Raw genomic sequence first — 17,476 nt, 5'->3', positions numbered from 1 at the left:
AATAAGATGAACAATCTAATAAGAAACTTAATCATACAATTTCTGCACACACACACTATATATATGTGCAGTCAAATTCAGTTATATTTAAGTTCAACATATATGATCTAATTCCAGCTATGTAAATTTCCGCATTTTTTTAATCAACAAAGAACTTTCTCTATTAGAGATCTCATGTTGTGCTATAGTATGAATTATTTGAGGTGTGAACCAAAAGTCTTTAAAATTAAGTGAGACTAATTAGAGTGATTCATAGTATTCTAGGAAAATTAATATGGATATATAGATGTTCTTTGTTCTTAAAACATACCTGTTATTTTTACTCCTTCCTTTGTTTCAGCTGGTACACCAACACCAAACTCATTCTCTCCAGAGACTCGGAAGTAGTAAATTGCCCCTTCTTGTAAGTTGGTGATTTTATAGGAGAGGCGGTTACAGTTGTTGGTCACAGAGACCCATGCTTTCATACTGGCCTCACGTTTTTCTATGTGGTAATTCTTCACTGGTGCTCCACCATCGTTTTCAGGAACATCCCAGGATAACACTGCAGTCTCTTTGGTTATATCATGTACAGTAATATTGGTTGGAGGACCAGGAGAATCTAAAACTTTGACAACTAAGGTCAGTGAAGCAGCATTCACAATATTCTGAATTGTTACTGTGTATTTTCCAGAATCACTTCTGTTGGCATTTTCAATAGTAAGTGACGTACGAGAGTCTGTGGAATCAATGTAAGCTCTAGCGCGGAGGTCACTGTCTGGCTTACTCCACAAGACACTAGGTACTGGTCTTCCCCGGAAAGGTACGGTCATGGTAAATGAGGCACCGGCCTTGACAATCAAGGTCTTCTTCATTTCACTGTCAAGATCAAATACAGGTTCTTCTTCTCTTTCTTTTGCTACTTGGGGATCGGAGCTATCACTGGGATCACTAGCACCGACCTTATTGACAGATCTTACTCTGAAAACATACTCGGCTCCTGTTGTTAGTCCACCGATGGTATATTCTGTGCCTCTTAAGTTCTGAATGGCAGTCTCCCACTCAGTTTCATCAGATTTCTTGTATTCTACAGTGTATCCAGTTACTGGGGCCCCGCCATCAAACAAGGGCTTAACCCAGCTAATAGTTATGTTTGTCTTGCCTGAGTCCACAATTTTGGGTTTGGATGGAGGAGATGGCAAGAACACTGGATCTTCTGCCCGAATCAAGGGAGAGGTTTCACTTGGAAGGCTCAGGCCAGCAGCATTTTCTGCATAAACCCGGTACTCGTATTCACATCCTTCCCGAAGTCCGGTTGATTTCACTCTCAGGTCATAAACTGGTTTTTTGTTTACACGCACCCATCGTAGGCTGTTTTTCTCTCGCCTTTCAGCTATATATCCCGAGATGTCACTGCCTCCATCACTCTCTGGCCTCGACCAGCAAAGGGTCATGGACTCCTTGGTCACAGATGTAATTTCCAAAGATGTAGGTGGATTTGGAACTGTAAATGGATCTAGTGCTTTTACTGCCATGCTCTCCAGGGGCTCACCAACACCATATTTATTAACACCCGTTACCCTAAAGATGTATTCGTTGCCTTTGAGTAACTTGGTTACTTTACAGGATGTTGTCCTTAATTCTCCTTCACACATCGTCCATGCGAGGTGGCTTGTTTCACGTTTTTCTACAATGTAATAGTCAATATCTGCGCCACCATTTTCTTGGGGTGGTCCCCAGGAAAGCGAGCATTTCTCAGCTGTGAGGCCATTTATTTCAAGTGGTCCTGCTGGTGGGCCAGGCTTATCAAGTACCTTGCAGTTAACTGCCATGGACCGAGTTCCTGCAACATTCTTCAGTGTTAGTACATACTGCCCAGTGTCTCGTCGGACACAGTCTTTCACTGTTAACAAAGTATTATAGTCTGTCGAGACAATTTCTGTTCTTGCTCTTTCTTCAATTTCTACCCCATCCTTGGCCCAGGAAATTACTGGCAGAGGTCGCCCTGCAATGTCTGCATTTATCTTAAGGACCTCTCCAGCTTTGACAACAATAACATCTCGGAACTTGACATCCATCATAATTCTTGGAGCCTCGACATCGTCTTTAACTGTAATAGGCCCAGTGGATTCAGATGGTTCACTAACTGAGTCAGCTGCATTCTTTGCAAAAACCCGGAATTCATAACGCTGATCTTCGGTAAGTTCAGTAACTTCAAAGTATGTTTCTTGTACATTAGTAAAATTGCACTTCAGCCACCGGCCATCTGGTAGTTCTCTACGTTCGATAATGTATCCTGTGATCTTAGCTCCACCATCGTAATGTGGTTTGGACCATTTAAGTGACACTGATTTTCTTGTGATATTGGTGACTTCAGGTTGTCCAGGAGGGTCACAGGGATCTCTTGCAGGGACTGGTTCACAAGATTTACTGCATTTACCAATTCCAGCAATGTTCTCAGCGTATACACGATACTCATACATCAGTCCTTCATCAAGGCTGGAGACTTTCATTTGAGTATCAGCGATGAGGATTTTATTTGCTTTTGACCAAAGAATGCTGCTTCTCTCTTTGTATTCAAGGTGATAGCCAATTACTTGACTTCCTCCATCATTAACTGGCACTTGCCAGCTTACAATCATGGTAGATTTTGTGGCATGCACAACTTTAGGAGTACCAGGAGGACCTGGGGGGCTGAATGGATACGCTGCAACAACAGGTTTAGATTCACTGTAGGAGCTCTTGCCATAGCGGTTTTCTGCACAAACACGGAACTGATACTCACTTCCTGTTGTCAGACGAACTATTTTAATGGATGTTCTTGCAACTGCCTGTGAAACTACATGCCATGTGGTAGAAGTGGTTTCTCTCTTTTGAACGATGTAATTGCTAATGTGGCAGCCACCATCATATTCCGGAGGACTCCAGGAAATTGTTACATTGTCACAACTAACCTCGTCAATATTAACAGGTCCCGGAGGCCCTGGTTTGTCAAGGACAATTACAGTTATAGGAACTGTTATGGATCCAGCACTGTTCGAAACACATAATTCATAAGTTCCAACATCTTCCCTGGAAGCTTCCTTAATAGATAGTGATGTTACAGTCTTTGAAGAAGAAACATTGATCCTTGTGGTCTCTTTAAGAATCTGACCATCCTTTTTCCAGCTTATAGTAGCTTGAGGTCTTCCTTTAAATGGAACATCAATCTTAAGTTGGTCTCTAGCCTTTACGTTGAAAGTATTGAAAGGAAGCTCGACGGAGGGCTTTATTTCAATATCTCTTGCAATTACCGGCACTCCAAGTTGTCTTGGATCACTCCTTCCTTTTTCATTGACTGCAGCTACCCTGAAGGTATACTCTTCTCCCGCATTTAGGCCAGATATAGTCGCTTCTAGAGTCTTAACTTGTGTGCAAGTGCTCCATTTTTCACTCCCTTTCATCTGCATTTCAACTACATAACCAGTAATTTTGCTGCCACCATCACTTTCTGGCTTCTCCCACTTAATTGTAGCTGTGTTATGGGTCACATCAACAAGAGTCACTCTTCCGGGTGGGAGGGGTGGTTCAGAAACTTTAACGGGTTCAGTCGTTTCAGCTGGCAAACCAATCCCGTATTCATTGGAAGCCAAGACTCGGAAGTAGTAAGAACATCCTTCTTGCAGATTTTCAATTTTAAAAGTATTCTTCGTGCAATTGTTTGTAACAGTAGCATACGCTTTTCTTGTAGTTTCTCGTTTTTCAACAATGTAGTTTGTAATCTTAGCTCCACCATCAATAAGAGGGGGCTCCCAAGATAATGTCACCGCGTCTTTCTTTACTTCTCTTACGTTCAAATTCACAGGGGCGCTTGGTGAGTCAAGAACTCTGACATTAACAAAAGCCGTTTTGGAGCCACTGTTATTTTCTAGGGTCAGATTATACCGACCGCTATCAAATCTGGTAACATTATCAATTACCAACATTGTGTAGGAGCTGGTCACCTCGATCTGGGCCCTCTCTGTGAGAGTGCCTTCGGCCTTTTCCCATTTAACTTCAGGTTCCGGTCGCCCTTTGATTGTGACAAATAAGCGTAAAGTAGCACTCGCCCGCAGAACAACCACCTTTCTGAGATCAGCATCAAGTTCTATTTCTGGTGGCTCTAGCCTCTCTTTAGCAACAACTGAGCCAGGTATAGTTGCAGGTTCACCTACACCTTCAGAATTGATGGCACAAATACGGAAGTTATACTCAGTATTTTCTTTAAGCTTGGTCACTGTGAACTGCTTTCCTTGGAATCCTGTCGGTGGAGTGCAGGTTGTCCATTCATCAGCAGCGGCTTCCTTGACCTCTACCACATAGCCCTTAACAGGTGCACCACCATCATAAATTGGCTTATTCCACGCCAGGGAGACAGAAGACCTGGAAGTATCTGTCACTTTTGGATTACTTGGTGGACCTGGTGGATACAAGGCATCACACGCACGATAGAAGACAGATGGCTCGCTAGGTTCACCCACACCAGCTGCATTTTCGGCAGCGACTCTGAACTCATAGGAATGACCTTCGGTAAGGCCAGTTACTCTGAATCGGAGATCTGTTAGAGTCTTCTTGTTGCACTTGGTCCATCTAATGCCTTCCTTATCTCGTTTTTCAAGAATGTAGCCTTCAATTTCGGCACCTCCATCATCCACCGGGCGTGCCCATGTTACTACCATAGAATCTTTGGTGATTGTTGAGGCTTCAGGTGGTGAAGGAGGACCTGGTGGCTTATATGGATTACAGGCTATAACAGGCTCAGATTCCAAGGGCTCTCCAATTCCATATTTATTCACAGCCATGACGCGGAAAATGTACTCGTTACCAGGAAGAAGTTTAGTGACTTTGTAGTTAAGCGCCTGTACCTCAGGTGAAACCTGGGTCCAGGAGAGTCTGCTTGTTTCTCTCTTTTCAATGATGTAATGTGAGATATTAGCGCCACCGTCCTGTAAAGGTGGGTTCCATGCCAGGTAACATTTCTCAGCAGTAACTCCAGAAACCTTCAGAGGTCCTTCAGGGGGCCCTGGCCTGTCAAGTACCTTTACGGTGATTGGTATGGACTTTGTACCACCGACATTGCTGAGTTTCAGAATATACTGTCCTCCATCAGTACGTATACAGTCTTTGACAACAAGAGTAGTTTTCTGAATAGTAGACTTAATTTCCATCCTAGCAGTTGTTTCTTCAAGTTCTTTTCCATCTTTTGACCAAACAATATCAGGTATAGGCTTGCCGTGGATATCAGCTTCAAGGACAAAAGTCTCTCCTGCACGAACAAGGATTATATCTTTATATTTTGGATCCAGTGAGGCATTTGGTGCATCAATTTCATCTCTGGCAGTAATGGCACCAGTGCTTTCAGATGGTTCGCTGAGGTTGCCAGCTGCATTTCTTGCAATTACCCTAAATTCGTATCTTTGGTCTTCTACAAGTCCACTCACCATAAATTCAGTTTCTAATACATTGGTAAAGCTGGCTTTCATCCAGCGGCCATCAGGTAGATCTTTCTTTTCTACAATATAACCTGTTATTTGGCTACCACCATCATAGGCAGGTTTCTTCCATTTCAGTGTAACGTTGTTTCTTGTGATAACAATGGCTTCGGGGCGACCAGGTGGGTCGCATGGATCACGAGCAACAAAGCATTCTGACACTTTGCTAGGCTTGCCAATGCCAACAATGTTTTCAGCAGAAACTTTGAACTCATACTCAAGGCCCTCATCAAGCCCAGTTGTTTTGAATTTGGTGTCTTGAATGGGAGTCTTATTTAATTTGACCCATAAGATGCTGTTCTTTTCTTTCTGTTCAAGATGGTAGCCAATAACTTTGCTTCCTCCATCATGAACTGGCTCATGCCACTGCACAATCATCTGGTCTTTTGAAATGGATGTCACAAAAGGAGTTCCAGGTGGCCCAGGTTCTTTAAATGGATATTGTACAATAACTGGTTTAGAATCCAGAGGGGCGCTCTTTCCATACCTGTTTTCTGCAAAAATTCTAAACTGGTACTCAGTGCCTGTTTTCAGTTTGGTTACTTTAATTGTTGTTCTCGCAACTGTTGCTGATACCATATGCCAAGTGGTGGTAGTTGTATCTCGCTTCTCTACAATGTAGTTGCTTATCTGGCAACCTCCAGTATAGGCTGGAGGTTCCCAAGAGATGACCACAAAGTCTGCACTAACTTCGTCAAGCCGAACTGGTCCAACTGGAGGTCCGGGCTTTTCCAAAACAATGATGCTGAGATTTTCTGTGGCTGTACCTGCACTATTTGTTGCTGTTATAGTGTATTTTCCAAAGTCATCTTTATTACTGTCTTTAACGTGCAGAATTGTTGAAGTGGCTGTTTCCTCAACATTTACTCTTGTGGTTTGTTTAAGAGGCTCACCATCTTTGACCCATGAAATGTTAGGTCTTGGTCGGCCGATAACTGGAATTTCAATTTTAAGATCTTCTCCAGCTTGGACAGTATATGTGTTAAATGGTAACTTAAAACTAGGCTGTATGGTCAAGTCCTTGGCTATGACAGGAACACCAAGCACTCTTGGATCGCTTTTTCCTTTCTCGTTGTAAGCCTTGACACAGAACTGATATTCTTGTCCAGAACTCAAACCAGTAACCACTGCATTACAGACTTTGGATTCGGCCACAACACTCCATTTTTCTGTTCCTTTGGGCTGCATTTCAACAACATAACCCAAGACTCTGCTGCCACCATCATGTTCAGGTTTCTCCCACATCAGCGATGCGCTGGTCTGGGACACGTCAGTGAGTGTCACTTTTCCTGGTGGGGAAGGAGGTTCAGCGGCTTTCACAGCATCAGCGGTTTCCACTGGAACACCAACTCCAAATTCATTTTCAGCCATAACTCTAAAGTAATAAATGGCTCCTTCTGTAAGATTCTCAACTTTAAAGCTTGTTTTGCTGCATTTACTACTCACGTTAGCATATGCTTTTCTGGTTGACTCACGTTTGTCAATAACATAGTTCTTCACCTTTGAACCCCCATCAATGATGGGTGGTTCCCATACCAGCAGGACAGAATCTTTTTTCACTTCTTTGACTGCCAAATTCTGTGGCGGTCCTGGGGTGTCAAGAACTTTCACAGTTACAAAAGCAGATTTAGATCCACTGCTGTTTTCCAGCTTGAGAATGTATTTTCCGGCATCATTTCTATCACAGTTATCTATTGATAGTTGGGTGTAGTTTACTCCCTTTTCAATTTGGACCTTATCTGTGAATTCCCCTTCCTCTCGAGACCAGGTGATGTCAGGTGTTGGGCGACCTTTGAATGGAATGTGAATTCTGGCAGATCCACCAGCTCTTACAACTATTCCTTTCCTTAATTCAGAGTCAAGGTCAAGTTCAGGTGCTTCAAGTTTATCTTCTGGTTTCACAGTACCAGGAACTGATGTAGCCTCACCTAAGCCAACTTTATTGAGGGCAGAGACTCGTATTTTGTACTCTTGGTGCTCAGTGAGTTTTGAAATTTCAAATCGAGTGGCTCTCAGGCCAGTCTGTGGAGTAACTATTTGCCATTCTTCTTCATCTGCTTTACAGATTTCTACTACATATCCTAGGATCTCACTGCCACCATCATAGATGGGCTTACCCCAGGCAAGTGTAATTGAATTTTTAGTGGTGTCTACAATGTGCGCATTGGTGGGTGGGCCAGGTTTGAACACAGGATCACAAGCCTTATAATAAACTGTAGCTGGACTTGGTTCTCCAACTCCAGCAGCATTTTCTGCAGAGACTCTGAATTCATACTCATGATCTTCTGTTAATCCTGTTACTCTTAGACGCAAATCTGTAATGCGGCGTTTATTACATTTTATCCACCTAATGCCACTTCTGTCTCTTTTCTCTACAATATAACCAATAATCTCACTTCCACCGTCACTATCTGGACGGTTCCAACAGACAGTCATGGAGTCCTTGGCAATGTTGGTGACTTCCAAGCTTTTTGGTGGTCCAGGAAGCACAAACGGATTTTTCATCAGTACTGGTGCAGATTCCAAAGGCTCTCCCACACCGTATTTGTTGACAGCCATTATGCGGAAAATATATTCATTCCCTTCTAAGAGTTTGGTAACTTTCAGAGAATTGGTCACAACTTCTGAAGCAACAACAGTCCAGGCAAGTCGACTCGTTTCTCTCTTTTCAACAACATAGTGGGAAATATCACTGCCACCATCTTGAAGTGGTGGAGACCACATTAAAGTGCATTTTTCAGAAGTGACTCCGGTAACCTGGACTGGCCCTTCTGGAGGTCCTGGTCTATCCAACACTTTTACATTTACTGGGAATGACTTAGAACCTGCAACATTGGAAGCTCTTAAAATATACTGTCCACCGTCAATTCTAATGGCATCCTTTACAATAAGTAAAGCCTTGAAATCTGTGTTCTTTATTTCACATCTGGCAGATTCTTCAATTTCCTTATCTCCTCGTAACCACTCAATGGTCGGTAGAGGCTTTCCATGGACATCAGCCTCAAGCCTGAATGTTTCTCCAGCATTTACCACAATTGTGTCTCTGAATTTTGGATCCATTGAAATTCTTGGAAGTTCAACCTCATCCCTGGCAGTTATTGGTCCAGTACTGTCAGAGGGTTTACTTATTGCACCAGCCGCATTCTTTGCAATGACTCTGAACTCGTATCTTTGATCTTCAGTAAGACCAGACACGGTAAATTGAGTTTCAATGACATTTGTGAAGCTGGCTTTCATCCAGCGACCCTCAGGCAAATCACGTTTCTCTACAATGTAACCTGTAATCATACTTCCACCATCATAAGCAGGTTTGGTCCACTGTAAAGTGATTTCGTTTCTTTTAACCATTATTGCTTCTGGGGTTCCTGGTGGGTCACAGGGATCTCTGGCTACGAAGCATTCGGAATTCTTGCTTGCTTTACCTACACCAACAATATTTTCAGCATAAACTCTGAATTCATATCCAATGCCCTCTTCAAGATTGACTGCTTTAAACTGAGTGTCATGAATAATGGTTTTGTTGACTTTTGTCCACAAAATACTATTTCTTTCCTTTCTCTCAAGGTGGTAACCTATGACTGGGCTTCCGCCGTTATTGACTGGTTCATGCCACTGAACGACCATGGAGTCTTTGGAAATGGCTGTGACAAATGGTGTGCCTGGAGGGCCTGGTTCTTTGTAGGGATATTGAGCTACAATTGGATCAGACTCCAAGGCAAAACTTTGTCCATATCTGTTTTCAGCAAATATTCTGAATTGGTATTCCGTACCAGTTTTCAGTTTGGTCACTTTGAGTGTGGTTCTGGCAACAGTAGCAGAAACAGTATCCCATACTGTGGTGGTTGTATCTCTTTTCTGAACAATGTAGTTGGTGATCTGGCAGCCCCCTGTGTATAATGGGGGATTCCAAGATAATGTAATACTTTCAGCACTGACTTCATCAAATTTAACAGGTCCTTTTGGAGGATCAGGTTTATCTAGAGTTATAATTTCAATGGATGCTGTTTTCTGACCTACAACATTAGCCACTGCGATTCCATAATGTCCACCATCATCCTTATGAGTTTCTTTAATGCTGAGTACAGTGAGGTCAAGTGAATCAGTAACATTGACTCTTGTGGTCTGCTTCAGTGGAAGACCATCTTTAGTCCAGGTAATGGTTGGCTTAGGACGTCCAGAAATTGGCACTTCTATTTTCAAATCTTGGCCGACCTGTATGCTGTAATTGTTGAATGCAGGTCTTACATCTGGCTCAATGACCAGATCTTTGGCAACTATTGGAACTGCAAGGGACCTAGGATCACTTCTTCCCTTTTCATTTACAGCAACAACTCTAAAGAGATATTCTTCTCCCTGAGTTAGGTTAGTAATTACTGCTTCAAGGGACTTGACTCGAGCACACTCTGACCATTTCTCGCTGTGTTTAGCTTGCATTTCCACAATATACTGAATGATTTTACTGCCACCATCATGTTCAGGCTTTGTCCAACTCAAGGAGACACTGTTTCTGGTGACATCATCCACAGTTATTTTTCCTGGAGGTTGTGGGACTTCTGCAACCTTAATAGGATCAGCAGTGTGGGCTGGAAGGCCAATACCATACTCGTTCTCAGCTGTGACTCTAAAGTAATAACTGCAGCCTTCTTGGAGTTGATCAATCTTCCAAGAATTCTTATGGCAGTTTGTTACCACTGCAGCATATGATTTTCTTGTGGCTTCACGTTTCTCAACAATGTAATTTTTTATTTTGGATCCCCCATCCAACAGAGGAGGTTCCCATGTAATTGATACTGAGTCTTTAGTGATTTCAGTGACTTTCAGGTTAACAGGAGGACTTGGTGTGTCCAGGACTCTCACGGTAACAAAGGCAGACTTCGTTCCACTGCTGTTTTCTAATGTGAGAGTATATTTTCCACTATCATATCGGTTGACATTGTCAAGAACAAGAGAGGTGAAACTGCTGGTGACATCAATTATAGCTGCATCTCGGATTTCACCATCCATCTTTCCCCATTTAACTTCTGGTGTAGGACGACCTTTAATAGGAACAAATAGTCTTAAGGAGCCACCTGCCCTTATATTTATAATTTTCCTTAGTTCTAGGTCAAGTTCAATGTCTGGTGCTTCTAATTTTTCTTCAACTATAACAGGTCCAGGGACATCAGCATGTTCTCCAACTCCAGCTTTATTAACAGCACAGATACGGAAATTGTATTCATGCTTTTCCAACAGCTTTTCTATTTCTATATTTGTTTTATTGATTCCAGTTGGTGGTGTGCACGTTGTCCATTCACCAACACTCACGTCACATTTTTCAACAATGTAGCCTTGGATTTCACAGCCACCATCATATATTGGTTTGCTCCAAGAAAGGAAGACAGAAGACCTGGTAATATCGATGACTTTGGGATTGTTTGGAGGTCCTGGTTTATAAATAGGATCACAAGCCTTTTGGTAAGCAGAAGGCGGGCTTGGTTCACTAAGTCCAGCAGCATTTTCGGCTGAGACTCTGAATTCGTAATTGTGATTTTCTAGGAGTCCAGTTACTCTCAAGCGCAATTCCCCAATCAGGCGTTTGTGGCATCTTGTCCATCTAATGCCCTCCTTATCCCGTTTTTCAAGAACGTATCCAAGAATTTCACTGCCACCATCAGATGCTGGTCTTTCCCATACAACGATCATTGAGTCCTTGGTCACTGTTGTGATTTCTGGAGCCTTTGGTGCATCTGGCACTACAAACGGATTCTTGGCAATCACTGGCTCAGATTCAAGCGGTTCACCAACACCATATTTGTTTACAGCCATTATACGGAAAATATACTCATTGCCTTCGAGAAGCTTAGTAACCTTGTAGCTGAGAGTTTGCACATTGGCATCAACCAGAGTCCAAACTAAGCGGCTGGTTTCTCTCCTCTCCACAATATAATTTATGATGTCACTTCCACCATCCTGTAGTGGGGGTTTCCAAGCTAGTGTGCATTTTTCTGCTGTCACTCCTGATACCAGAACAGGTCCCTCAGGTGGTCCTGGTCTATCAAGAACTTTGACATTTACAGTAACTGATCTCTCCCCTGCAACATTTGTGGCCTTCAATATGTAATTTCCACTGTCAGTGCGTACTGCATCCTTTATGCTGAGACTGGTGGCAAAGTCAGTGCTCTTTATTTCTAATCGAGCTGTATTTGAAAGCTCCTTATCACCTTTTACCCACTGAATGGTCGGTATTGGTTTGCCATGAACATCTGCATCAATCTTGAATGACTCACCAGCATGAACCACAATTGTGTCTTTGTATTTTGGATCCATACTTATTCGTGGTGGATCTACCTCATCTCTTGCTGTTATTGCTCCCGTGCTTTCTGAAGGCTCGCTAAACACTCCTGCAGCATTTCGAGCTATAACCCGGAACTCATATCTATGATCTTCAACTAGGCCAGTTACTTCAAACTGAGTGTCAATGACATTTGTAAAACTGGCTTTCATCCAGCGGCCCTCAGGCAATTCTTTCTTCTCTACAATATAGCCAATGATCTTGCTTCCACCATCATAAGTGGGTTTCTTCCACTGGAGGGTCACGGAATTTCGTGTGACAATAATTGCCTCTGGCCGCCCTGGTGGATCACATGGGTCACGAGCCATGTAGCATTCTGACACCTTACTTGGCTTGCCAATGCCCACGATGTTCTCTGCAGAGACTCTAAATTCATATTCAATGCCTTCATCAAGGCCAGTCGTTTTAAACTTGGTTTGAGGAATGGGTGTTTTATTCAACTTCACCCAGAGGATACTATTTCTCTCCTTGCGTTCTAGATGATAGCCAATGACTTTGCTACCTCCATCACTAACTGGCTCATTCCACTGTACTTCCATGCTGTCCTTGGAGGAGAGCGTCACAAATGGTGTGCCAGGAGGACCAGGAACTTTGAATGGATACTGGGCTATAATAGGCTCTGAATTGAGGTAGGTGCTCTTTCCATATCTGTTTTCAGCTGCAATCCTAAACTGATATTCACATCCGGTCTTTAATCTGCAAGCCTTTATTGTTGTCCTTGCAACAGTTGCTGACACAATTTGCCAGGTGGTTGTGGAAGTGTCCCGTTTTTCTACAATGTAATTATTGATAGAACTCCCACCATCATACTTAGGTGGGCCCCAGGAAAGAGTAATACTATCAGCTGTCACTTCCTCCATTTTAACTGGTCCAGTTGGAGGCCCTGGTTTGTCAAGAACAATGATGTTAAGGGTTTCGGTAGCTTCACCAGCCGAGTTGGTCAGTTTAACTGTGTAATGTCCCACATCTTCTCGGCAGGCTTCCTTTATCGTCAGTAGTGAATTATTTTCTGTGCTCTCCGCATTTACTCTAGTTGTCTGCTTCAGTGGTACATCATCTTTATGCCAGGTTACAGCAGGTGTAGGGCGTCCAATGAATGGAACATCAACTTTTAGGTCTTCACCTGCCAGTACAGTGAATGTATTGAACAGGAGTTTGAAGGCTGGTGGAATGACAAGATCTTTGGCAATTACTGGCACACTCAGTTGTCTAGGATCACTGATGCCCTTTTCATTCTGAGCAGAAACACGGAAAGAGTATTCTTCACCCTGAATTAATCCAGTTATAGTGGCTTCAGTGACTTTGACTGTGGCACATGTGGCCCATTTGTCACTGCCTTTGCTCTGCATCTCAACAATGTAGCCTAGAATTCGGCTGCCTCCATCATGCTCTGGTTTTTCCCAAGAGAGTGACACGCTATTTCTGGTGACATCCACCAAAGTTATTTTTCCTGGAGGAAGGGGTCGTTCTGATGCTTTCACAGACTCTGCAGTTTCAGCAGGCAGCCCAATGCCGTATTCATTTTCAGCAAGAACCCTGAAATAGTAACAACACCCTTCTTGAAGCTGGTCTACTTTCCAGGACGTCTTGTGGCAATTTGTTGCAACAGTTGAATATGCTTTTCTTGTTGATTCCCTCTTTTCAACAATATAGTTCTTTATTTTTGAACCTCCATCAAGGAGAGGAGGCTCCCATGTCAATGTGACAGATGATTTAGTGACCTCCTTTACCTTGAGATCCTGTGGAGGGCCTGGCGTATCTAGTACTCTAACACTGACAAACGCAGACTTGCTGCCTGAGCTGTTTTCTACAGTTAGTATGTATTTGCCACTGTCGAATCTGTTTACATTTCCAACAATGAGCAGGGTGTAAGAGCTTGTGGATTCAATGCTAGCTTTATCTAAGGATTCTCCATGTTCCCGGGTCCACTTCACCTCAGGTGCAGGCCTTCCTTTGATTGGAACAAAAAGTCGCAGGGTACAACAAGCTCTTATAGTAACAACTTTGCGCAGGTCAGCATCCAGTTCAATTTCTGGGGGCAGCATCCTGTCTTCAGCCTTTGGAGTTCCAGGAACAAGTGCAGGTTCTCCCATTCCCTCAGAATTCATGGCATAGATGCGGATTTTATATTCCTGATTCTCGGTGAGGTTGGTGATGGTGTAAGAAGTTGCCTTGAGCCCAGCTGGTGGAGTGACAATCTGCCATTCATCTTCCTCTGGCAGGGCAATCTCAACAATATACCCAGTGATTTCTGAGCCGCCATCGTAGATAGGTTTATTCCAAGCAATTGAAATGGATGATCTGCTCGTATCTAGAACACGTGGGTTACCTGGCGGGCCGGGCTTAAACACAGCATCACAAGCTTTATAAAATGGACTGGTAGAACTTGGTGCGCTAATTCCAGCAGCATTTTCAGCCATAATCCTGAACTCATATTCATGTCCTTCTGTCAGTCCAGACACTTTATATCTTAAATCAGTAAGAGTTTTCTTGTTGCATTTCACCCAGCGTTGTCCAGCTTTATCACGCCGTTCTACAATATAATTGATGATTTCACTTCCACCATCAGAGTCAGGATGTCCCCAGCAGACAACCATTGAATCTTTAGTAATAGCTGTAACTTCAGGGTTTTTGGGTGGATCAGGGGGTCCATAAGGATTTACTGCAAGCACAGGCCCTGATTCCAGTGGCTCTCCAACTCCATATTTATTTACAGCCATGACGCGGAATATGTATTCATTGCCTTTCAAAAGTTTAGTGACCTTTAGTTTTGTCACTTGGACTTCTGAGGCTACATTTGTCCATGCCAATCTGCTGGTTTCACGTTTCTGAACTATATAGTGATCAATTTTGGCACCTCCATCATCCAGTGGAGGCAACCATGACAATACACATTTTTCTGATGTCACTTCAGATACAGCTAAAGGTCCTTCAGGTGGGCCTGGTCTATCAAGGACTTTGACATTGAAAATGTGTTTAGCAAACCCACCAGGATTCGTTGCTGTAAGAATATAGGCACCACTGTCCCTTCTTGATGAATCCTTGTTTATCAGGTAAGTAGAGAAATCTGCAATTCTTATTTCTAACTTCGCTGTGCCTTCAAGATCCTTTCCATCTTTGGTCCATTCCATTGTTGGTGGTGGGCGACCCGAAACATCAGCTTCTAGCTTGAATGCTTCACCTGCTTTTACTATTACTGTGTCTTTAAATTTAACATCCACCATTATCCTTGGTGCTTCAATGTCATCCCTGCATGTGATAGCATCTGATGGCTCAGATGGTGGACTAATAGCACCAGCAGCATTTTTGGCAATCACACAGAATTCGTAGGCAGCATCTTCTGTTAGGCCACTGACCGTAAATTCATTCTCCAGGATGTTGCTGAAGTTGGCTTTCAGCCACCGTCCATTGGGAAGATCTCTCTTTTCAACTATATAACTGGTAATTTTAAAGCCTCCAGTGTATTCAGGCTTAGCCCATTTAAGTGTCACTGTGTGTCTAGTAATATTTAGAGGAACTGGTTTCCCAGGTGGGTCAATGGGATCTAAAGCAAGCATAGGTTCAGATGGCTTGCTCGGCTTGCTTTTGCCTGCCATGTTTTCTGCGATCACTCGGAATTCATAAGCAATGCCATCTGTAAGTCCACTTGATTTGAAAATGTTGCCTGGTACCAATGCTTTGCTCACAGTTTGCCAGAGAATACCATTTCGTTCTTTCCTTTCAACGTGGTATCCTAAAATGGGGCTTCCACCATCAGAAAGAGGCTCATGCCAGCTAATTGTCATTGAATCCTTGGTAACTGCAGTCACCTGAGGGGTCCCAGGAGGCCCAGGAACCTTAAATGGATAGTTGGCAACTATAGATGTGGATGTGATGCCTGGTCCAACTCCATATCTATTTTGAGCTTTTACCCGGAATTGATACTCCAGTCCGGTAGTGAGGCGAGTGGCTTTATAGGTAGTGCGAATGACAGTGGCTGCTAACTCAACCCATGTAGTACTGTCAGTCTGGCGCATTTCTACTACATAGTTGCTTATTGGTACACCTCCATCGTTTTCTGGTGGGTCCCAAGAGAAGGTTACAAGATCAGATGAAACTTCATCGAATTTGATTGGTCCAGTAGGTGGCCCTGGGATATCGTGGACTTGAATAGTGATGACATCACCAACCTCTCCCACAATGTTCCTTGCTGTTAATGGATAGGGCCCGCTATCACTTCTTACACACTCGTTGATATTTAAGATGGTTGAAGTCGCTGTATTTTCAAAGTTAACTCTCTGCGTTTGTTTAAGAATCTGGTCTCCTTTTTTCCACGTAACTGTGGGCTTTGGCCGACCAAGCACTGGAATTTCCACTTTGATGTTCTCACCAGCTCTGGCAATGACTAATTTCTGATAGATGCCACGAAGATCCAATTCGGGAAGCGTTGTCTGCTCCTTGACAATGACGGGTCTGCTTTCTCTAGGGGCACTTCTTCCTGCACTGTTCACGGCCATCACTTGGAAGGTGTATTCTTCCCCTTCTGTTAGATTCTTCACGACACATTCTAACCCCTTCACGGTGGTGATGTGGGTCCACTGGTCAGAGCCTTTTCTTTGGGCTTCGATCACGTAGCCAGTGATCTTACTGCCACCATCGTGCTTTGGTTTAGGCCACGCCAGGCTGACTGTGCTCTTAGTTATGTCCATAATGTTCAGACTGTCTGGTGGTGATGGTGCTTCGGAGGCTCTCACGGGTTCTGTTGTTTCTGCTGGCTCACCAATTCCATATTCGTTTTCCGCCATCACTCTAAAGAAGTATTCGCATCCTTCTGACAAGCCAGTAACTTTATATGTGCATTTATGGCACTTCGTGGTGACCGTGGAGTAAGATTTCCGTGTTGCTTCTCGTTTCTCCACAATGTAGTTTGTTATACGGGAGCCCCCATCTATCAGCGGGAGGTCCCAGTGCAGGGTGACACTGTCCTTTGTGATGTCCGTAGGCCTCAGGTTAAGGACAGGTCCTGGGGTATCCAAGACTCGGACGTTAACAAAGCCACTTTTCTTCCCAGCAGGGTTTTCAATGGTCATGACAAATTTACCAGTGTCATATCTGTTACATTCTGGTATAATCAGAAGAGTAAATGATTCCGTGTTTTCAATGTTAGCTCGGTTTTTAAGGTTGATGTCATCTTTGGTCCATGTCACTTCAGGAGCAGGACGACCTTTAATTGGCACGAATATTCTAATACTGAGTCCTGCTCTAACAACAAGTGTTCTTCGAAGCTCAGCATCTAGTTCAAAATCAGGAGCCATTTCCCGTTCTACAATTTCAACATCTGGAATCATTGCCGGCTCCCCAATACCTGCATCGTTGATGGCTCTGATTCTAAAATTGTATTTTTCTTTAGTCTGAAGATCAGGGACAACAAATTGAGTGATTCGGAGACCAGTTCCTGTTGTATCTTTTATCCAGGCCTCATCTCCTACTTTTTGATGCTCCACGACATAGCCAGTGATTTCAAGTCCTCCATCATAATGAGGCTTGCCCCATGCTAAAGAAGCAGATTTTTTGGTAGTATCAGTGACACGTGCATTTGAAGGTGGTCCTGGGGGATCTGAAACAGAAGCAAAGACACAAAAGTGTATGTTAGGAGTTTGGCTTTTGGATAACTTCT

At 43.4% G+C, this 17,476-nt stretch overlaps 1 protein-coding gene across 1 annotated transcript in view; it reads right to left on the bottom strand.

Annotated features, from left to right (window-relative positions):
- TTN (titin) overlaps positions 1-17,476 on the bottom strand; it is a 269,983-nt gene that overhangs the window by 32,991 nt on the left and 219,516 nt on the right. The window contains exon 280 of the mRNA XM_032407124.1: positions 311-17,416. Coding sequence (XP_032263015.1) covers positions 311-17,416 — 17,106 coding nt within the window. The remainder of the gene's footprint in view (positions 1-310; positions 17,417-17,476) is intronic.

This window comes from Phoca vitulina, unplaced genomic scaffold, assembly GCF_004348235.1.
Source record: "Phoca vitulina isolate PV1807 unplaced genomic scaffold, GSC_HSeal_1.0 scaffold1, whole genome shotgun sequence".
Lineage (NCBI taxonomy): Eukaryota > Metazoa > Chordata > Mammalia > Carnivora > Phocidae > Phoca > Phoca vitulina.
This window is presented reverse-complemented; position numbering and strand designations above follow the sequence as displayed.